General features: G+C 39.9%; 1 protein-coding gene across 1 annotated transcript; it reads left to right on the top strand.

Moving 5' to 3' along the window:
• The first annotated feature begins 19,373 nt into the window (after nucleotides 1–19,373).
• On the top strand, nucleotides 19,374–21,310 carry LOC143723135 (E3 SUMO-protein ligase ZBED1-like). The gene is made up of 2 exons (XM_077215126.1): nucleotides 19,374–20,660; nucleotides 20,879–21,310. Exons 1-2 carry the CDS (start codon nucleotides 19,374–19,376, stop codon nucleotides 21,308–21,310), a joined length of 1,719 nt encoding a protein of 572 aa, XP_077071241.1.
• The last annotated feature ends 3,141 nt before the right edge of the window (nucleotides 21,311–24,451 follow it).

Here is a 24,451-nt window from a genome sequence, read left to right as displayed (position 1 = left end):
TTGGAAGGAGTGTGTCGCGATTCTGCGTTCTCACACGAGACACAGGTTCGTGGATCTGAGTGTCGCGATTTCGGTTTCATATCGCATATCGTTACAGCCCTGTAGCTAGTAGCCTACCTGATACAACTATAAAATAGCAAGGTGACCAGTAAAACTACAGCAGATGACTACCCCTGGCTAATAAAAAAAACTTATATTTAATAACTATTAAAAATTAATAACTTATAAACAGTTATATTTGTTCTCCTTTCTCTTTCTTTAATGTGAAATGCTGTTTGAATTTCCAAGATAGAAACGCATTCTTGCCCTGGCTCTGTTGTTCCGGCTCCATATCTAGCTTCTCCTCTTCCGACTCCATTGTGACTGATCACGCAAACCGCTTTTTTTTTTCGTTTTCATATTGGGCTTCTGGGAAAAACATGGAGTTGCCTTAATTTATTTAGAGAGTGAATAAACTCATGAAATAGAAAAGTATCGTCATGTAATCCATTGATTTCAACAATGTAACAGTATTCTAAATACCAACTATTTAAATTGTAACTGTAACGGAATACAGTTACTCATAATTTGTATTCTGAATACGTAACGCCGGTACATGTATTCCGTTACTCCCCAACACTGGCAAGAATGCACTACCTCACTACACTGCACTAGATGGGCATGTTATCACAGTACAAATAGATACTCCGTGAAGACAGACATGGAAAGGAAACAGAATAGTGCTAAAAACAGTTAGCCTAAACTTTTCTCTAGTATGCTTTCAAAGAAAAATGGATAATTGGACTATGAACAATATTATTGGTATTCTGAAGACAGTTCTTCAAGATAAAATTAATTAAAAGTCAAAAAACTGAAAACTCAGTATGCTCAGCAAGCTTTAATAACTCCAAATGACAAGAAATGCACCGTTTTAAAAGCTCTGGGTGTAGTAGGCCTTAAGGCCTATGAAACAGATGAGCAGAATCATTACAGCTCCATTCAAAGAATCTTTCTAAGGCTATGTTCACATTGCCAGTCCATATTTGTGAATCCGATTGGAATCTGATCTAAAATTATTGACGTCCACACTGTGTATAGCAACTGTTCAGATCCGATGTGTGTGTCCATGCAGCTCTTTCAATTTCCTGAATATCGGCATTGGTTTCTATGGCAATAACGTTGCGTTGGTAGTTATACACCAAATGCAACAACAACCGCAACGTGGAGGGGTTTGCAATAGAGATGTTGTCTTATTTAAATTTTACAACATGACAATGTGTAGCGGCCTCGCTGGTCTACTGTGTCTTATGAGGCAAAGAGGCTGGTATGTGTGGCTTTATTCCGTGCTGTCATCTCCGTAACATGTCTCCATTATATTGTCATTTTATGCTCGTCCGGCACTTTGGAAAAACACAGCCTAGTTTCGGCAGCGACTTTCAGCATGTTTTCTATAACAACGTCTGACGTTTACTTTTTACGTGGTGCGAGAAAGTCACATAAACCACACGAAATCCGATCCGAACGGTAAGACTGAAACATATTTCCATAAATATGTGATTTGAATAGGATTTCAAACCACATATTGATGTAGCATGAAACCAAAAAAAAAAAAGAAAACGCATTTCGTGTTATTTTTTGCCATTCACAATTGCTAAATCTGATCAGATTTAAATCGGATAAGCACAAAAATCGGATCTGGATTGACAGTCTGAGCGTAGCCTAAGAGATGGCAAGAACTCAGACTAGTCCAGTCCCTTGAACAGACGGCCATCTAAAACAATTTTTTTAATAATTTATTACTGTTTATTACAAATTTATACTGTCTTGCAAACACACAAACAAACACGTGTAACAGTGAGAGAGGACTCAATCGCAGAATGAGTTTTGAACGTTTTGTACAGACACACAGCAGGCAGGACAAAAGATGGCGGGAGAGGAGGTGAACAATCCGACCAAAGGCAAGGAACGAAGCACAAAGACCAACTTGACTTGACCCACCTTAACCCGACCCACACGACAGGAACAACATACGATGAAATCCACAACTGGAACAATGGGCAAGAAAAACAAAAAACAACAAAAAAAAACAGGTAGCACAACAAACTCACTTACAACAAACTGGCCAAATATGAGGGAAATAGAACACAATAAATAGGGAGCAGAGAACATGAGGAACAGGTAAGCACATTTAGAACAATGAAGACTTAACGAGAGCTTAAAGAAGGGGGCGTGGTAACAGGAAACAAGGGGCTGGACGAGAGGAGCACATGGCCAACCCAAACAGAGACAGAGGCATGTGCTCAATCACAAAACAAACAAGGAAACATTGAACCAAGACAAGACAGACAGAATAGGCAGATGAGAAACCCTGACACATGTACAGTAAATATGTTGGTTTAACACTCAATACATGAACACTTTCCACTATATAATGCCTTTACCTGAGTAGTTTACCAGCTGCAAATTAAGTTCAACTTCAATAAATGCCAGTATGACATGGGTTTGGTTGGTTCCAGGTAAATAGTAGGAAAACAATTCAGACAACAATCTGTTTTTTCTCTGCATTCAGAAGTCTAGAAATTTGTGAGCGATTGGTTTTTAATAACAGCTGCGTCCAAAATCGCATTCTCTTAAGTAGGTATTTACCGGAATTTAAATAAGTAATTACTTCACGACCGCTAAAAAAGAATGTTGTATGAGTGTGCATGTGTAGTATGAATGTAATCCGAACGTACTTTATTCACCATGATGTCATCATCATGTGACCTACTTGCATTAGTTGCGTAGCTTCACTGCAATTCACAAATCCTCTCCCGTGGCCTCATGGGATAGTAGAGTGTCCATGGTACACACACTTCAGAATGTTTCTAGTAGGTAGTAGGTCATCAGGGTACTTTGCCTACTCTTTTATGAGTACTATTAATTCAGACATAGTACTGCCTACTATATAGTTGGGAAGTATGCGATTTCGGATGCAGCCGTTGACTGATTCCGACCGATTGTCCATATCATTTTGACCAATTCATTAAAAAGAACCGAATTAAATGAATTTTTTTTATTGCAGTTTTAACAGACAGAAGACACAAACAATCTTTCAGACAACAAACAAGCCATGGCTCAATAGTCAAGAAGAAAAACCATAGAAAGTGTAACAGCAAGCAGATGGTCAGTTCTGCCATTTGATTAAATTACTGGTTTCTAATTTGCAAACACAGCTCCACACTTCGTGGACTGTGACACAAAGCAAATGGTGTTTGGACTTGATTAAGTTTCTGAGTTCTGATCAGCACACGTGGCACTTTCCTCTAATGAGTAAACAAATGAATGCCCTGTTTTACCGACATGTGACCAAAAGGCGCCACTCTGGCTGAAGATCCCGCAGGGATTTGACGCCTCACAAACCAGACGAACATTGTGTAACCAGATGTTCAACCACTATTCCGATGTTAAACTCATCAATTCAAAGAATACGCACACACATATAATTCCCCGGAGGGGGGTGGTGAGCAATAGTTCACCACGTCCGCCGAACGATGAATGAACCCTGATACAGACACACACACACACACACACACACACACACACACACACACACACACACACACACACACACACACACACACACACACACACACACACACACACACACACACACACACACACACACAGGAACACTCATTCGGGACCACGTGTTGTCAAAGTACCTTTCTATATGTATGAAATGTTTCTCTTGTATGTTTCATGATCCCCATGTGACCAATTGCTATAACTATAAGCTTTATGGTGTATAATCAAACTTGATATGCGTTTAATCACTAAGAATCATGTATCTTTGTCTTACTAGCTCACAGGAATACGTTGCGTGGTATTATTGTGATCAGAGAGATCCAATGGTATTGAATCCTTAACCCAAAGTGCAACATGATGCATTATTTTATTAATACCAGTTTATAAGTGTATTATGACCCAGTTCTGTCTCCTCTGTACATTGCCCGGAGGGCGTGTACTTTGCGAGCAAAGAAGTTTGCCGCCACGCCTCCTCCCAAAAGATTGGATCAGGCATGTAAGAAAGGCGTGCCTCTGGCTCCTTCACAACTCGGAGCGCCACGTCTGTTCAGTGCAGTTTCTACGCCAGAGAGAGGTCCACACTTTCCACGATGAACTCCAGCCGGAGTTCTTCGTTTGCTTTCTAAATTTCATTTTAATCTAAGTTTTTTTTTTTCTGTTGATCTACCTCAGTTGATAGTTTTCCTTCGTTCAGTGTATTAACGAACGAAACGAATTTAAGATTAATCATCTGTCGTACGAGCTGAAGAGATCGCAACATCTACTTCCGTTCGAACGAAACTCCGGACATTCAGCCTACGCTTCTTTTCAAACCAGCTGCACAAAAAGGGCCCATATCATTGCAAGTATAATCTAAAAGGAAATGCTGTTTTAAGGTTGTCTCATTTTGAAGTAACTGTTTGAACTGTTCTGTCATGAGAAGATTTCTCTCTCTCTCTCTCTCTCTCTCTCTCTTTCTCTCTCTCTCTCTCTCACCCTCTAACTTTCTCTCTCCAATATTTCGTATTGCAATCATTTTCTTTTTCTTTGTAATTGTTTGTTTTTGCTATGCATATTTACTCCTGCGTGATTTAGGTAGTCTATGGCCCCGTTCACACTGCAGGCAAAAGTGGCCCAAATCTGATTTTTTTGGGGTCAAGTGACCAGGTCAGACTTCTTCAGAGGTAGTGTGAACACTCAAATCTAGCCCAGATCTGATTTTTTCAAATCAGATTTAGACCACATACATATGTGGTCCTAAATCAGACCCAGATCTGATTTTTTTCAATGCGGCCGCAGTGTGAACAATCAAGGCGGATTTGATGCGACTTTTACGTCAATCTACGTCGACATTTGTCACAATTATGGGCCGGCGAAGCCCTAGACACAACAGACACAGACAGTAGCCTAACATTAAAAACTTGACTAGATATGGAGAACAGGGATGAAGCGATTCAATGAGAGTGAGGTGTTAGATCTAAGTAGTATATGGGGAGATACTTCAATTCAAGCTAGAAGGACCTACCGTAACCGCTCCGTTTTTGAAAAAATTGCACACGAAATGGAAGAACGGGGACACAGGAGAACAGCGTCTCAGTGAAACTATTCACGTCATATTCCCACCACTCCTGGCTTCGTCTACGCATCCACACAGATCTCTGTAGTGAATTTGCAACCATAAACCCGCAAAAGTTTCCATTAAACAAACATTATGAAATAAATGCGAATATGCTTACTTCCTCCATAACCTCCCGAACTTAAGTGCAACCGCGTGCTGCGTCTGATGTCATTGTTATTGTTCTTTTGCGCATGCCGGTTAGTTTGAAACCTCAAACAGTTCACACTGCAATCAGATATAGGTCACATTTTAAAAGGTAATGTGAACAGCCAATCAAAAAATCGGATCTGAGCAAAAAATCAGAATTGAGCATTAGGACTTGCGGTGTGAACGGGGCCTATGTAATCCTTAGTTCTGTCTTATTAAATTCCATAATCCTTTGAATTGAATCTGTCTCATTGTTCCGTAAACTTGAAGTCCCTGAAAATGTCGATTTAAGCTACAAGCTCTATTTAATTTAACTATTGAAATATCTAAAGTGCCTTACACTTTAGTATTGTCGCTGTTTACAGGCCGGTAAGTTGTTGTGATAAGGAAGTTTTCGCCTCCAGTCCGCCGGACGGACAGATTGCGTGATAAACTAAATTTGAATCACATGAAAATTTACCCTGATAATTGAACTGATTTTACCGACCTATATTAATAATTACTATGAGCAATCGTGTTAATGATTCATATACGGTGAGGTTTAGCCTATTCCCTATTTGGGATAATCTAATTTGTGTATGCGATAATGCATTCATTATCTTATGAATAGTATTTCCCCTTTGAGTTAATAATTTCCCCAAAACAAGTAAAAATGGTAAATGGACTGCATTTATATAGCGCTTTCACAGACCCAATGGCCTCCAAAGCGCTTTACATATTTGCCTCACTTTCACCCATTCACTCACTCGTTCATACACCGACAGCAGAGTCAGCCATGCAAGGCGCCATCCAGCTCGTCGGGGGCAGTTGGGGTTAGGTGTCTTGCTCATGGACACCACGACACTTGGTCAGGTGGATAGAACCACCAACCTTTCGGTTTGTAGACAACCTACATTAACCACTGAGCCACTGCTGCCTTCACATTGGGACACAGCTACAGGTGAGCGGACACATCCCTCAGTCACCTGGGGCCTCATGTATCAATCTTGCGTACGCACAAAAACTTTGCTTACGCCAGCTTTCACGCTCACGGTCGGATTTACTAACAGTGAAATTAACGTGAGAATGTGCGTTCCTCCAATTTCATGTCTGGCGTACGTACATTTCTCATAGCTTTTGTCCGTTGGCGACTCTTACAGGCAATGAAGTTAAGTGGCAAACATTACACAGCGAATTGTTCTACATGTCTATCGCACTACCACCTGTGGGAAGCATTGCTATTAATTTGCAATTTATAAAATAATTTACATATATTGTCACACGAGCCTTATGGGAATATTCTATCAATTATGCAATTAAGTAAGAACATATAAAAGCAAATGCAAATTGATACAAACCTTAGTCTATGGCAATGGCAGCTTTGGCCTTATTAGAGGACATTGCTAATGGCAGAATCCGAAGAGAACGAGTTTTTAGGGACCACAATGATTTTCTGGCCCAGGATGATGACTGGCTTATCAGCTGTTTCAGATTTCCAAGGGCTATCCTCTTGGAGCTCTGTGCTGAATTGGGTCCGAATCTAAAGAGAGAGACAGCGAGGAGCCACGCAATACCCGTTCCCTTGCAGGTGCTGACAACACTTGGTTTCCTGGCAACTGGTTCTTTCCAAAGGGAACTGACAGACCGCTCAGGAATAAGCCAGTCGTCTTTGAGCCGCGCAATGCCAGCGGTATGGGTCGGGATCATCCGTATGTCTACCAGGTATAAAGTTGCGATATGATGCAGTTGACCAGCCAAATATTAAAACGCAATTGCAGCGCTAGCCGGTTTTCCTAATGTAATCGGAGCGATCGACTGCACACACATTGCTATAAAGGCGCCATCTGAAGAACAATTTGCATATGTGAATCGGAAACATTTCCATTCAATAAATGTGCAGATAATATTGGTTACCTTCGTGGCAGTCCTGTAGTAAATCCGAGTCTCCTACAGCAGCAGATACTACTCCAGAGAGTAAGGTGTCACCTATAATTGACGCAACTCTCTGCTCAAAGGGTGTAAGTTCATCGACCCTTTACCACTGTCTGTTCTGCCCACACTTTGTCAGTGCGCAGCAGTTCTCCATTTAATGTCCAGCTTTATATCAGACCATTTATTTTTAAGGTCATTTACAGTGCGACTTTCAGATCCCACCGCATTGACGGCATCAACCAAACTCTCCCACTCATATTTTTTCCTTTTGTTATTAATTCCGGAGGACAAAGTTCCAAATATTTTTTTTTCTCGTTTCTACCTCCGATAGTAGCACCTCCGATTCACTTTCTGTAAAGTTTTGTTACTTGCCGCTTGCGTTAGCCATTTCTTACTCCTTCCTTTACCAAAATGGACTCATTACTAAGGGTGTAAATCGGAGCCTACATGACGATTCGATACGATACCGATTTCTTAAGCCAACGATTCGATTATTTTCGATACTTCAGAATTCCCCGCGATACGATTCGATTCGATTCAATAATTGATATTTTTTACATGATATCTATTAAGTTTCAAATAAATCAACAAAAATGTTTATAATTTGCCTTTTATTGAGAATACAGGAACAGTATTCTATTCACATAATGTGTATGTTGTGCTCAATGCACTGCAAATAGATGGAGAGTATGCTCGGCAATCTACTGCTTTTCTTGCAGTTCCTGGACGTCAATGTTGAATTTACTGTCGAATTTGAACCACTGAATTTGTTGAAGCGAATTTGCAAAGCGAAATAAAATGGACCGAAAATTGCCTGTTGAATATTATTGGTTGTATTTTTAAACAGTTTGAATATTTTGGAAATGGAATATGAATGGTGGATATGGATTATTGAATTTTTAATAATGAAAATGTGTTTGAAATGTTTTAATTGAAATATTCACAGCTTAAATATTCAACCATGTTGAATTTCAGCCCATAAAAATGCAAGCCCTAAAAATACAATGCATTAAAATGCAATCATGGTTAATGCAATGCCTATTTTTTTTCAAGTAGTGCAATTCAACAGGCTTTTTATTTTCAAAAACATTTGACATTATTTTACTTCCATACGCATGACAGACAGCGTTTACATACTTAGCGATTTTTCATGCGAACCGTGGCCGTTCCGTTCCGAGTTGGTGTGAAAGCAGCCTAGACTTTTCAAGTAAGCTGTTGAAGTAGCCTTTTGTACACGTTAGCGCCTGTTTGTTTACGTTAGTAACTGCTAGCTTGGAATTCGCCGACTAAGTGACTGAGGGTGCATTCACACTGGCAGTTTAGTTCGGTGACTAACTAACGTTAGCCCAGTGCATAACAACATTCGCATATGAGCGGATGCTGAAAATAGACAGGCGGCAAAACAAACACATTAATCGATACTCCTGCGGACGCATCGATGCATCGAATCGTCGGCTGTATAATCGATGCATCGATACGAATCGATTAATATTTACACTCCTACTTATTACCATATTTAAATGTATTTAATTAAGGAAGGAGACTGGGTGGGGCTTTGTGCTCGTGCATGTGCGCTGATTTTTACGTTAATTGGGATGTACAAAGAGAATATGCCTGGGATCCTTTGTACGCAGAGATTCATACATCGGGTTTTTTTGTGCGTACGCACATTTACAGCTTTCTCCGTACGCAATGTTTTAGTATGAATTCAACGCAAGTCTTTGTACATGAGGCCCCAGGTCCACTGTGCCTCTCGAGACCATTTGAATGTTTGTATCTATGCTGTAAACAATCTCAGTATAATGGCGTATACATAATGACGTAGAATACACATAATGGCGTAGAACCTGGAACTGCAAAGACCCCTGTTGGAGTTGTCTGTGCTCTAGAGATAATCGCAGACCCTGTGATACCAAGCCAGCCCCCTGAGTTGAGGTTATGTTTCTGAACTCTGGAGGTGAGCTTTCTAATGTTTTGTTCAATATTCATAAAAAAAAAAAAACACAAAGTGCTCAGAGCATGCTCTCACACGTTACCTACGTACATACACAACATTTTCTAGGAGAACGGGAAAAAACACTTTAGATAACCAATCAAATTGCATTCTCTGTAAATCTCCAAGCGAGACTGCAGCAGGCTGAACTTTTAAAAGTTTTCTATTCTCTTGGCCAGTCCTCAAATCTATACGTGAACAGACTTGTACAGCCGTGCATCTGGACTCTCAGTTTTCACTTTATACCAAAGCTATTGATGAAAAATAAAAAAAATGATAGAAAAACAAACTGAAATAAAACAATATTTTAGTAATGAAAAATGACCTGTATGACAGCTTATTCTGCTAATTAAAACTTCAGGAAAATAAACTCTATAAGCTTACACTGGTGCACGTACTGCTGGTTTGAAAAGTGCAAAAGCATTATCAGAGAGGATCATTCCTTATTTAGTGGCAGTTTAAGGAACACACATGAAACTTAATTTGATTTTGAATTGAAAATTATTTAAAATCAACACTATTTTTCACTTCCACCAACAAACTACATAAGACATTTACATTAATAAAAGACACAATTTTACACCAAACACAACAATGAATAGACTGGGGAATAGACTGTCATTAATCAACATATATTTATCCAACGTTTTAACATATATGTGTTTACAGGAATCAGGAGTTAATCAGAGTATTTATATATTAACATCTCATTATAGAAAAACAGAAAGAAATAATTCCTCATTCATGCCATTGGGATCCAGTACTTTAAGTTTATATTTCCAAGAATGCTTCTCGTTTCAATTATTCTTTATTTATATTGCCAGCTCTACATGATCCTAAAACTTCCTCTATTCCTATACATTCCAGTTGTTTAATGTTATGTCCCAAATCATCAAAATGTCTATAGTTACTGGAGAAGCTATGTCCTGCCATGTAATATTATACTTATGTTTGTTAATCCTTAATTGTCATGATGATTTTCCCATACATAATATCTTTTGAAATTTTAGCATATAGATCACATTACGAGTATTACAGTTAACATAAGAGGACATAGGGAATGTTTACATTTTATCAAAAATCTGACATAAAATATTGAAAATCAAGATCATGATAATGGCACCTGAACATTGAATACACACATGTAAATGTGCTTTATTTTGTGTATTACACAAACAGTAATTAACAATGAGCAATTTAAAGTAAATAAAAAAACTTTTTCTGTCTGTTGCCAAGATTAAGATGAAATGATTTTTATTTCAACAGATCAACACAAATGAGATTTCTCATCATCCCTTTAAATTTACTTTTCTTTCCTAAAGTTCTCCCTCTCACCTCACCAGAATAAGAAAACAAGCCAAATGTTCTCCTTCATTCACAAGTCCATTCAACAGCAGCCAGCTTTTGTCAGCCAGAGAGAAACTTTACTATATCCTATAAACACGATTTGGGATTTAAATTGTCTGTGAATTTCCTGAGGCTCAGCGAGGTAGCCTTAAAAAAGTGAATGCTTAGGAAAAAAATGATACCCCGGCCGGCACAGTGTACAATGTGAGTTCTAACTATTAAAGCGCTACCTCCTGCTGTGGTGTTTATTGAAGTGTATAAGGATCTCAGCTGAACATGTGATCTTAAAATTGCTGACTCCATCAGTGAGGAAACCTAGCTGTTCTCACAGTACATGCCACCGGAGATGAAAGATTTCTGAAGAGAAAAATCTAGGGCAAACGTATCGAAACAACCTAAGACTGTCACATGAAATCTTCTTTAAGTGAAAAGACAAAAAAAGAATAGAGAGAGTCAGAAAATATATGATTCTTTCTTTCCGGCTCGCACATGGTCCCAGAGACAGACCTGAGAGAGGCCTCTGCCGTCCCTAGAAGGGTTCATGTCTGAAACCATCAATCACCTTCAGCTGACGGGATCGTGCCAACATTCTCTCTCAGCAGAGAGCACAAACAACCAACTTTCTTGTCATCTCATGTCGAGTCTAATAACAAGCAAAACAGCAATATTAATGTTGTTAATTAAGCGGAACAATCGTATGGTACATCAACAGCAGGTAATTGACTTGTTTTGCAGCAAAATAACAGACTGGGGCAGAAATAAAGCTTGAAAACATGTTACACAAACATAAAATAGCATCAAAAGGTCTAATTTTACAATAAAAACAAATGAAAATTGTGAAAAAAAACACTGGCCTGTCAAATTGACTGAAAAACAGATGCTATATAAAAAAGAAAAATACTACAAAGCTTTTATAAATTAAGCTTACACCTGGCTGAGTGTAGCAGTGAGACATGGATGCCAGTTTAAATACCATTTCTCATACAACTCAAAATATAGTTTTAATGAAATAAAATTTCACTTCTGTAATCTTTAACAAAAGACAAACACATCCATTGTATCAATAACAGAGCAATTTGCTATTTTTGAGAATATGCAATCACAAACTGTTATAAATCTTGTTGGCAAGTACAAGTCCAGGTTAATGTGAACTAGCAATTAAAGACATGCATTCCTAAACAAACTGCATTATTCTGTATAATCAAACCAATTATTAACCATTAGAAAAATGAGCGGTGCTGACTGAACAACTCTACTAGACAGACAAATTAGGCCAATGGACAATGGCAAGTAACTCTTAACAAAAGCTGCATCATCTCTCAACCTGTTTGCCTCCACGCAAAAGTTCATGAACTCACTGGCAAACGGAAAATCCAGCTCATTAACAAAATAAATATCAAGTTTAAAAGTTCACATTCAAAGGGACAGCAGAACACTTAAGTGTTGGAGGGCAGGTTTTTGACCATGGCACAATGATGTGTTTGTGTGGTAACGGGTGTGCCATTATTTCGCAATTCTCTCACACCAGACCTTCTGTCTCATCTGCTACTAGTCATTAGGCTCTTGTTTAAGACCAAAACAAATTTAAAAAGGGATCCATAGGCAAACATTTAGGCTACAAACGAATGCTATTCAAGTGCCAATTAGAGCCATATTAATTGTAGACTGCTTTTATGAATTGACCTAGCCTACTCAAAATACCAGAACAGACAACAACCTGCTTTTGTTTGTTTAAAATGTGTCAGAATGTCGTGGTCCATCTGCAGTTTTAATGAACTTCAGACCAACTCCTTTTTTTCAGACTTCAGCTGGGAGTTCAGTTTAGCCTAACGCATTAATCATAAAGGTGCACTATGTGATTTTTTAATTACCATCAATTACCAATTAACAGAGTTAATACATCATCAATTCGTCTTCCAAAACGTGTTTTTGTCTTACCCTGATTCACTATGGTTAGACTATTATAAGCTTTTATAAGGTGTGTTCACACAATGTCATAATTGATGTAATTGCGAGATTTTAACTTGTAAAAAGCATTCACATCCTCGTAGAGCTCGTAGCTCGTAATTACAACTTGTAGGTTGGGAATTTGCTGAGAACTTCTACTTGTACCATGTGAATGCTGCACTACCTGACCGCTATAGATTCATTGTTAGTGCTGCCATAAATGCACAATTCCCAGTCTGAGGACATGAGAACAGCTCAGAGTAGAATGTCACTTTTTTAAAAATACGGTAATTACGACATGGCATGAACACAGCTGTTAGCAAGGTTGCAAACAGACAGATGAAGATCAGGATAAAGTTGAAATACAGGTTTTTAATAATAATCCAACAGGCAAAATAACAAAGTAGTAGCAACACATTCACAAAAGAGACCAGCCAAACACTGTGTAAGGTGAGGAACTTAAATACACGTGATGAACTAAATGCAAGGGAGGGAAGGTGGGGGCTCTGGAGGTGGCTAAGGGATGGCAAGAGGAGCAGGCAAAGGGATGGTGACAGGGGAATGAACACTAAACCCCGGGGGAAATTGAGGAGAGTGCCCGATGCAGCAGACCCAGAGCTCGGCAGTGACGACAGCTCACGGTGGAGTCAAGGTAAGGGAGGAGCCAAGATGTTGCTATGGCCAACAACATCAGGGGACAACCGTCGGAGAAGGAGCAGGTGGATCCTAGGGCGCAGACAGAGAGCCGATGGTACTGAGCGACATCGCTGGCACTAGATATCAAGTTGGAGTCACGGCGATGACCGTCTGAGGCGGAGCCAGAATGCCTGAGGACTGAGGCAGAGCCGGTGTGACAGAGGACAGAGGTGGAGCCGGAGGGAAGGAGGAACCCGCTGTAGCTGTAGGGGTGGAGGGGCCGAGCGCAGCAGAAGGCTCGCAAGTCTGTGGCGGACGTAGAGTGACGACTGACCAAAGGGGAGCCGGTGGGACGAGGGAACCTGGTTGAGCCGCAAGGTCGAGGGTCTCTGGTGGAGCCAAGGGTTGGAGGAGCCAAGGCGGAGCTGACAGGTCGATGGGCCGAGGTTAAGCGAAGGTATCAGAGGCCAGAAGCGGAGCCAAAGGATCCTCTCGCTCTGGCAAAGCTGGTGATTGCACGACCTGAAGCTTCACGTAACAGCAAGGCATTAACGGTGAAGACAAAGGGATGCAGGCATCCAGCAGAGGCGGGGCTGGAGGACTGGCTGAGCTTTGCATTGAAGATTAGGTAAGCTTGACGTGATCAATAACAGGAATTCTAATTACCAACAGGTCAACGAAACAGTCTCAGTGCTGTTGATGATTCAGCGATGATTCAGAACAGACAGATAATACTGAGTGGGATAGGGTGGGAGGCAGTACCTCCGTGTCCAAATCCATCAGCCAGTCCTTGTCCAACTACACCAGAATTCCCTCTGCCACTGATGTCACTGGGTCACACCCCTGTTCAGACTCCGGCTCCGGGGGCAATGGTCGGCACGGTCTCTTCCAGCTCTGGGTCGGTCTCTTCCGGCTCTGGCTCACTCATTGCGGCGGGTGGTTGTTCTACGTCTGCGGAGAGCTCTTGCGAATTCTCCACAGTCGAGGGTGGACAACAGTAATGTTGACTAAGTAATGAAAAACACTAAGGCACTGTCACAAAGGACAGCCTTTGGGGCTGTCCAAAGCCAGGTGCTGTAGTTCGAGGGTTAGAGAGGAGGTAGGAAGGCATCACACGACAAGATGGATGCAAAAAGTGCATAAAGAGACAACTTATCAACAATAATAGTGCATCCATGCAAAGTTCAAATTAATAATAAAAAATACATAAATAGTGCTTACAAGACAGCACATTGACTTTGCGGGTCAAACACAAAGGAAAATGGCTAGAGCAGCTAAAATTTTCAGTAGTGCTCGCATACTTCTGTGCTCTAGTAACAGAGCAGACTACCAACCTTACTTAACCAAATAAACACTCTAGTTACTAAGTAATTTTCCCACCAAATAGATATGGGGAGAACCATTTTAGCAGGGTATCCTTATTCACATTATATCAATGATATTAAAACAACTTCTTTACCCTAGCAAATACACTGTGCACAGTATTAAACTAAGTAAACCATTACCATAATAAACATACAATAAACAAACAAACAAACATCAAAATGACAACATATATCACTCCCCGGTTATAAAAACTGGTATGACCGCTGTTGTCATAAATGCGTTCCGGGTTAAGAGCGCTACCTGAACAACCAGGACACAGCAGAAACAACAGGTAAGCACAGAACAATACAACAGTAAAATACTGCATCATATGATGTTAAATGACCAATAAACATTCTGTAAAAACTACTAGACTCCTTGTGATTATTAAACTTCTGCAAGTACACCTAATAACAGTAAACAGTTGATTTAAATGCATGTATGTCTTGTGAAGTTGCTAACGTCCATAGTCAAGGGTACTAACCAGTTATATGTAGACAGACGAACGGGAGTAGTATAATGAAACGTTTCAAATAAAGCATGAGCTTACACAATATGCTAGAACAGTGACATTTAGCACACACTGAGGCACACTAAAATGGCACTCTGGTGATGACGTTATCAGGTCGTCATCACAGGCACGTTTATAAACGCTACTTAAATGTCCTAATTGAACTAAGGCCTAATCATCCTAGCTTAATCTAAGCCCTGTCTGTGACACCGGGCCTAAGTGTCGCAAACTAAGCAAGCCAGAGGCGACAGTGGCTGGCAAAGAAACCAAACTCCATCAGGTGAAAGAATGGAGAAATGAAAACCTTGGGAATCTGGGAGAGATCCAAATGCAAGTGTCCAAATGCAGGAGACGCATATGAAAGACATGTTAATACTAAGAGGAAAACCCAATGACCACTTATACATATATATCTGGTGTATGAAACGCATATATCTAGTGGAAATAGGACCAACGATTTTCCAAGCAGTCCGATCCTTAAACAGACATTTTTTCTTACCGTATCTTCCAAACATCATGACCTACAAGACTATTATATACCTTCTCCCTTTGTGTTCTGTCATGCCCTCTCTCTCTTTAATGGAGGTAGACAGGCAGTCTGTGCTAAGGATTTATTTTCCATTATATGATAAATTGTTTGTGAGAGGTAGAGTACAAACAAAATACATTGTACATAACAGGTCAGTAGTAACCAGAGCCTGAGGTCACAACTACCTAATGTGGAGCAGCTATGAGAAACTCGAGGGCGTGTTTCATTTCACTCCTTGCCAGGATATATGAACATGAGGTCCTGCTACCCATGAGGACAATTGCCCTTCATGACAAACAAGTCTTATCTAATCTGATATGTTGGTATGTTACTCCCCGAAGATCATCGCTGTAGAAAATGCTAGTTTCTGCAAAACTTTAAGCATCTGCAAGCATAGCACTGATTGTTTTTTATCTATTGTATGCTAATTTTAAGCTTTAAAGGTTTTACTAAAATAAGTGGTAAATATCAACTCTATTGTCAATATTTCTCATCACATTAAAATTCCTTTAAATATTTGGACAAATTATATGCAGTTATACCCTGTCCCTGACTGATATTTTCTAGCCATTTAATAATAGATCCGAATTATATGTGTTTCGATGGATGAATCATAGCTCGTGGCTCATCTTGATAATGTAAAAATCTATATTTATGTAAATAAGCACCTATAGGTTCAAATATGAATTATGAATGTGGGTTTGAAAACTTGATTTTCTAGGGCACATCTGTTGATATACAATCTTGAGTCACATCTGAATAATCCTATTCTCCAAATTAATTATTCATGCTTCATGTTGCTCTTTAAAACTTACAGGCAATCAGATTATCCATCTTGGTTTTACTTTATGAATAAACATAAATAAACTGTTGAGGAGATCCTACCTCTCAAATGCTCTCAAAACAGAGAAACGTTTTTTTATTTTTTATATGGGGAAGCATTATTTTCCTTCTTTGTTGTAACAGATGTAATTGTGTCCCCTGTGTCCTGAGGCTGATGAGGCAGAGCTTTGGCGCAGTCATTCAGCATGACTGTCTCCTCTTGCAAATTAACTCAAATAGAGTTCTTTATAAACATCTTAGACATGTATATTTTTACATGTCTTATGAAGGTCACCTTATTTGGAAAGTGGCCAAGAACTAGACTACCTGACTGAGAAAACTTAAAATCAGTGATCTGGACCACTTTTATGATATTTTAATGAAGCTTTAGCATATTTTTTTAAATTTGAATGTCTCTGTTTTTTTCGTTATAAATTCCATGGAATAGAGTATTCTTTAATGTAATTTTATATTCCAGGGAAGGAAAAAAATATACGGGTTTGGAATGACATGAGATTGAATAAATTACCCTTTGCACTGAAAAGACTTAATCCAAACATATTTCAGTGTGAACTACAATTTATTCATCAAATGAACATCTCATGAGTGTTAATATCAGAATAGACACTGGCTTTATTTAAAGGTGTGTGAATATAAAAGACTTTGCAGACAAGCCTAATTTTTTCATATCAAAATCCCACAAAGTCCCATTGCCTATATTTTATTAAAATGCAATGTTGAATAAATCAAACAGAGCCACACAAACCATTGCCTTTGTAAATAAGAGCATGTGCTCTTTGATTATGAATGTTTGTTTGTCCTTTTAAAAACATGTTAACCGTGATGTTGTACATGTTTCTGTCCATAACAATTAATGTTGAAAAAAGTGCGAGTAGGCCTAGTCTATTTTTCACACCGACATGAGAAACCATAGCTCACATTTAGCATGTGAGAGCTCCAGCAGAGGTGAGCCCACAGGGGCCAGTTGCATAAACCTCTAAGACATCAATTAGACATCAAATTTTTTTCTGTAAGACCTTTATTCAGTGACATAAAAACGTAGATTAGCCTAAATTGATACCGAAAATGAAGACTGACTGCCCCTGACTAACTGCTAGTGGTTCATACTAGATCTTAAGACACTGTTTTAACATAATGGCAACTGGCCCCAGGTCTCAGATCCTGTTTGAGCGAAGGGGCAGATGATTCAACATAACCCTTCTCAACAGCTCAGCTCAGTCAGGATGAATATATTTCACAATGTATTACAATGGTGCATGTGATGGGTCACTGTGTATTCAGATACTTCAATGTCGGATAGAAGGGGGTGGAGGCAGGCGAGTAACACAATATATAAGAAGTGTCTAATTTCGCAAAACTGTTCATTTCAAGATGATTACGCTATCTGGTAATCATGCGGTGATGACCATTTTAATATATTTTGTACTAGTTGACTTGAGGATTTGAGAATTGTTTTCTTTTGTATACTGGTAAAAACACCTCCTACAGAGGCAGGGATTCATAATATTACAGGTTCAATGCCAGAAAAACTATAGGGGCAGAGTTTGTGACACCACAGAAGACTCATCCCTCTAGAAAATTGAGAGAAAAACACAAACGTTTCTGTCAATTTGAGATCGGTGTCAATGCAACATCGCATTGCAGTAGGGGTTCAGCGAAAAAATCGGCAGCTGGCAGCAGGAAGTAGCTGCAGTTGACAGCCGGAAGACCTACCAAATTAGGAGGGACCTGCCACTTTGTGGCAGACAATCAGTACCGTCCAACGTAGCAGCAACCAATCACATATAACTGGAAGTCAAGCGACAGCAGCCAATGGTCAATGGTGGCGCCGGCGAATCTTCAGTAATGTTTTAGTAATATTTTTCTAACTAATCTTTCCATCTATCTTTCTTTTTTTCTAACTAATCTTTCTTTCTTACTTACTAATCTTGATTATCTATATATCCATCCATCCATCCATCCATCCATGGTCATGTTAAATCAAGCTAGCAATGTGGTAAACCATACTAGAAGCATGGTAAATAATGTTAAACCATGCTAGAACATTTTAAAACTTTTTCAAACTTTCTGGCTAGGTTTTTTCAAGCCAACTTAAAGTTGCCGTCGGCAACATTTTTTTGATCATATTCAGTGAAATTGACACTATAATCCGACAGAACAACATAAATAAAGTGGTTTAAAGTGGTAAACCCGAGCTTCTAACTCCACCTGGAGCGTGTTATTTGTTTTGGAAAAATCCACCCGTCCCTGGTCATCAAGTCCAATCAGCGCAGGGGGGTGTGAGATCTGACTGTCAATCACAGGTCGTGCACACGCCAACCCTCGCGGTCGTTACAATCACATGCACACGCCTGAAGTTCATGCAGTAAGGAAGAGTGATGGCGGAACCTCAAGAGCTAGGAGGTCAAAAACAACACAGGAAAAGAGAACAGCTGCTGAAAAGAGAGAAGTAAAGAAAGAAAGCGACCATGCCCTTAATAAAAGCAGGATCAACATCGTATCGCATTTGAAAGGTGGAGATGTTTACATGATTTAATTGGGTTCAAGCTGGATGCAGAGCTTGCAACATTTCTTCTCGACAGGTAATTCTGCTTTATCAACCAGTTACTTTATTTCTTAGTAGGGGTGTGCCAAAAAAATCGATTCACAGTAGAATCTAGATTCTCATTTGCAACGATTCAGAATCGATCTGAAATGTCCAAGAATCGATTTAATAAATAAATAAAATCAGCTGGCTGTTCGCCTCCATTTTTGTAACTAGCCTATACGGGACGTCCGCACGTCACCACGCAGCCGTTTTTTCAACGTGTGCGGAAAATCACTAAAACAAAGAGGAAGCAAATATGGATGAGATGGAGATCCAACCAGCCCCGTCTTTACTTAAAGCTAAAGTTTGGCGTCATTTCGGTTTTTACCGAATGCCTGGAAGCACTGCGCTGGACATGACACACAGTGTGCAAGCTTTGCAAAACGAAGACCAAGTACTTCGGCAGCACAACAAATGCGCGGGCTCATATTACTAGGCATCCCCCCGGAGCTCAGCGACACGGAGCAGAGTCAGCCGCCAGCTGCAGACCAACGCACACTGCAGTGCTTCACGAAACTCCCGTGCTTCACGAAACTCCCTGACAACTCCGAGAGGGCAAAAAAAATAACTCGGTCTATCGCCTGCTTCATCGCCAAAGACCTAAGGCCTTACAGTGTGGTGGAGAACGAGGGGTTCGTCTGCATGTTACAGACAGCGGAGCCGAGGTACGCCATACCGTCCCACAAGTTTTTCACTGAGACAGCTGTGCCACAGCTTTACAATGAGACTAAAAGAAAGGTCGCCAGTGCCCTAACCGAAACGACCAGAGTGGCACTAACATGTGATGCATGGACATCAAGAGCAACCAAGTCTTTTGTGACATTCACCGCTCACTACATAACTGATACGTGGGTGCTCGAATCCCGTGTTTTGCAAACTCGCGTGATGCACGAGAGCCATACAGTCGTAAATATCAATGCCATGTTTCACTCCGTTGCTAATGAATGGGAGCTGACGGTCTCGGATCTGGTGATTGTGACTGATAATGCTGCCAACATGCTCGCCGCTGCACAGATTGACAACTGGGCACACATTACATGTTTTGCACATACTCTCAACCTGGCTGCACAACGAGCTCTGAAGCTCACCACGGTGTCACGACTGCTTGGGCGGATCAGGCGAATTACTGGTTTCTTCCACCGCAGCGCCATTGCAAATCATGAACTGCTGGAAAAGCAGAAACTTCTGCAGTTACCGGTGCACAAACTGAAAACGGATGTCGCTACACGCTGGAACAGTGCGCTGGACATGATAGAACGATTCCTAGAGCAGCAGCCTGCTATTTGTGCCGCGCTGCTCTCCCCCCAGGTGAGAAAATCTGGAAGTGACATCTGCACACTCAGCGACACCGACATCTCCGCTGCTGAGGAAATAGCATCGGCGCTGAAACCAATGAAAGACGCAACCCACATAATGTCAGAGGATTCTACGCCTACACTCCCAGTTATTGCTCCTTTGCATGCTCAATTGCTGCACGACACGAAGGCAGCTGGCGTTGCTGCTGCTGACACACCAGTTATTCGGGAAATCAAACTGGCAATCCACGATGATCTGGCGAAAAGATACAGTTCTGCACGGGATAAGCGCATGCTGTACTCTGCTTCCTTTTTGGACCCCCGATTCAAGGCCCTGCCTTTCCTCACTGAGGAGGACCAGCTGGAAATCCATGCCAATGTAGTTGCAGAGGCTGCAGCACTTGAGGTAAATTATCTGTTCTTGAGTAATATATATTTTCTAAAATGTGTAACACATTTATGCTTGCTGAAAATGGATGTAGGTCAAAGTTAAATGATGCCATCTCATCTTGCAGGTTTTATATATGCCTTTTTAATTTTAGTTAACCATAAAATGAGGGACTTGTGTGACTATTTTGTACATAATTGATTATGACTGACATGATTGTTGAATTGTTTCTGAAGAGACAAGTGAACTCAGAAGAGGCTGAGGTTGAGTCTGAGACACCACAGCAAGAAGAAGGCCCTGCTCCAAAAAGAAGGCCCTCTGCACTGGTCACGCTATTGGGCAAGACATTTACTGAGGTCAGTGTTGTCCGTAGATCTGCTAGCTCCAGAGCTGAAGAGGAACTGAAGAAGTATCTTGAAGCCCTTCCCCTGTCTCTGTCAGAAAACCCGCTCAGCTGGTGGAGGACCCTTCAGACAGCTTTTCCTCTCTTAGCTGGACTGGCTAAGCGATACTTGTGTATCCCTGGCACTAGCGTTGCAGCTGAGAGAGTTTTCTCCACCGCTGGAGATATAGTGACAGTACAGCGAAGCAGTCTCACTCCTGCACATGTTGATCAGCTTATTTTCCTGCAAAAGAACCTGAATGTTGCATCTGCAAATGGACAGTAACCTCAGTTCATGTACAGTTTTTTTTCATGATTTGTTGAAAATCATATAATCAGTTCTATTGTTGCAAGAGACACTGTCATGAATATTTCAGAGACAGGTAGCTTAGGGGTACTATTTTTCATTTTGAAAGAAGCACTTTATTTTCATAACTTGAAACTGACTGAGAAATATAGATGTTTTTTCTGTCTTCACCAGTTGTGTTCTACATGATATTTGTGGTAAACTGCAACTTTCCTGGGAAATGCATCTATTTTCAACCATTTTGTATTATGAAGATGCACTTTATTTTTGTTCCAACTTATTTTATAGCTAGCTAGCTACTAATGAGTAGCAACTGAGAACCAGACAATGTTTTTGATAAAAGGCACTTCCCTGAGAATTGAACTTAATAGATGTGAAAAAGGCACTTTAATGTCTCCGTTTGTCATTCTGTATAGCAAAGCAGATGAGAGTAGATCATGATCAGAAACCCGATTAGAAATCATTATGGATAAAATCAAATCGTTTTGAATCGAAAATCTTTTTGAATCGAAAATCGATTTTGAATCGAATCGTGGCCTCAAGAATCGGAATCGAATTGAATCGTGAGATGGTAAAAGATTCCCACCCCTATTTCTTAGTGTTATTTTAGTAATCTAAGTATGTTTGCCCAAATGTGTTGGTATGGATAGCTAACGTTAGCACTTGTTGGGCAGGTTCGTTTGTTTGCACTGAAATCCGTGTGAACGTAACGTTAGGTGGATAAACATGTCCAGATGAAGGGATAAAGTTCGGCTTTTTGGAAGAATCAATGCTACTCTATCTTTCTTACGAGAGTAAGAACAGTAGTAAAGCTACTGTTATTGTGTGCTATCTGACTAACGTTAGCTCTGTTATATAAGCAATAGAACAATGTACAATGACCATGTCTGCCGCATATACCATACAGCAATAATAGTGTTTCAGACAGACGATGGTGTTTATTTACGTTTAATTGGTGGGTAATCTATTTCGTAACAATCTACTCCAAAATAAATAAAAAAACAATAACAAAATGCTCCATGGTGTTGATGGATGCGGATGAGACGGGCGCATTCACAGAAAATCTGGTGCACAGGCACTGACGAGCACGAACTCGGTGGGAGGGTATTTGTTGATAGTGGGGGAGGGGCATGAGAGTTGTAAACATTCAAAATTATGCATAAGTCCACTCAATCTGCCAGACTTGCCGAGCTTTAAAGTTTGTCTATGAACTTTACCATCTAGTTCAGGATTGTTGTCGACCATTCTGATTTCAGAACAACAAATACCAAGCCTGTTTCAAAAGTTACAGCTGCTTTATTAAACAAAGACAAGAATGTGTTTACAACCCCAAATCCGAAAAAGTTGGGACATTATGTAAAATGGAATAAAATCAAGAATCTGCGATTTGTTCATTCTATTTAACTTTTATTAACTGACAAAAGTACAAAGAAATGTTTTCACTGACCAACATAATTGCATTTTGTAAATATGAACACATTTTGATTTTGATGGCTGCAACACACCCCAAAAAAGTTGAGACAGAGACATATTTACCACTGTATCACATCACCTTTCCTTTTAATTACACTTTTTAATCATTTGGGAGTTGAGGATACTAATTGCTGGAGTTTTGCAAGTGGAATATTTGCCCAATCTTGTCTGATACAAGACAGCCGCTCAACAGTCTGTGGTCATCATTGCCCGATTCTCCTTTTCATGATGGGTCATACATTTTCCATAAGAGACATATCTGGACTGCAGTAAGGCAGGCAGGCACATCCCTTATATGGTGCAGAGTGTCTAGAAACCACTCAGTTTTAGCACGTGCAGAATGAGGCCTGGGATTGTCTTGCTTCCCAGGAAAGATGTCATCTTAATGGAAGTTTATGTCTCTGTACAATCCAAATATACGCCTCCATGTCAATGGTACCTTCACAATAATGGAAGGTACCCATACCGTTTGCAATGATGCACCTTAATACCAGCACAGATGTTTGCTTTTGCGCCTGTCGCTGGTGAAAGTCTGGTTGGTCCCTTTCGTCTTTTGGACTGAGAACTCTATGTCCATTTTCTCCCCAAAACAAGCTGAAACATGGACTCTTCTGACCACAGCAGACATTTCCACTTTCTTCTAGACAATCTGAGATGAGCTCAGGGCCAGAGAACTCGCTGGCATCTCCAAATAGAACTGATGTAAAGCTTTCTCTTTGCGTAACAGAGATTCAGATGGCATTTCTTAATGCAGAGTCAGACTGTGTTCAGTGAAAACGGTTTTCCAAATTACTCCTGAGCACATGTGGCTGTATTTAACGGATTAGCATGATGGTATCTTGTGCAATGCCATCTGAGGGCTCAAAGGTCACGCACATTCAACACATGTCTACTGCCTTACCCAACACAGACTGAGATTTCTCTGGATTCCCTGAATCTTGTGACAATATTATGTATGGAAGATGATGAAAGACATAAATTCTTTGCAATCTTGCATTGAGAAATGGGATTTTTTAATTGTTTGAAAATTCTCTCATGATATTTGACACAAAGTGATGACCCATGACCAGTCTTTGCTTAAAAAGACTGAGAAGCACTTTTACACCCAGACATGATACCCTCAACTATTATCAATTCACCTGCTCATGGTGGATGGTTTCAAAGTAGTAGGATAATCTAATTTGGATAATCTTTTCACTTTTATTTGGTCTCTGTCCCAACTTTTTTGGGGTGTGTTGCAGCCATCAAAATCAAAATGTGTTCATATTTAAAAAATACAATTATTTTGGTCAGTGAAAACATTGGAAAACGTTTCTTTGTACTTTTGTCAGTTAATAAAAGGTTAAATAGAATGAACAAATCACAGATTATTGATTTTATTGCATTTTACAAAATGTCCCAACTTTTTCTGATTTGGGGTTGTAAGTACTGCAAATCTAAAACTGAACTTAAATGATAGCAAAATAATAGGATTTTAAATAAAGGTCATTTATGAGACAATGTTCTTTTTTCTTTTAGACAGGACTTTCATTATTTAAGTTTAATTAATGTGTATGTGTGTTTAATAAATATGCAATATGATTACATGCATTTCTTTCTTTATATAAAAGAATAAAAGGCCTATACATTTTATTAATTAAACATGTA

Source organism: Siphateles boraxobius, unplaced genomic scaffold (assembly GCF_051911475.1).
Source record: "Siphateles boraxobius isolate OS27281-9 unplaced genomic scaffold, OSU_SipBor_1 7, whole genome shotgun sequence".
NCBI classification, from domain to species: domain Eukaryota; kingdom Metazoa; phylum Chordata; class Actinopteri; order Cypriniformes; family Leuciscidae; genus Siphateles; species Siphateles boraxobius.
This window is presented reverse-complemented; position numbering and strand designations above follow the sequence as displayed.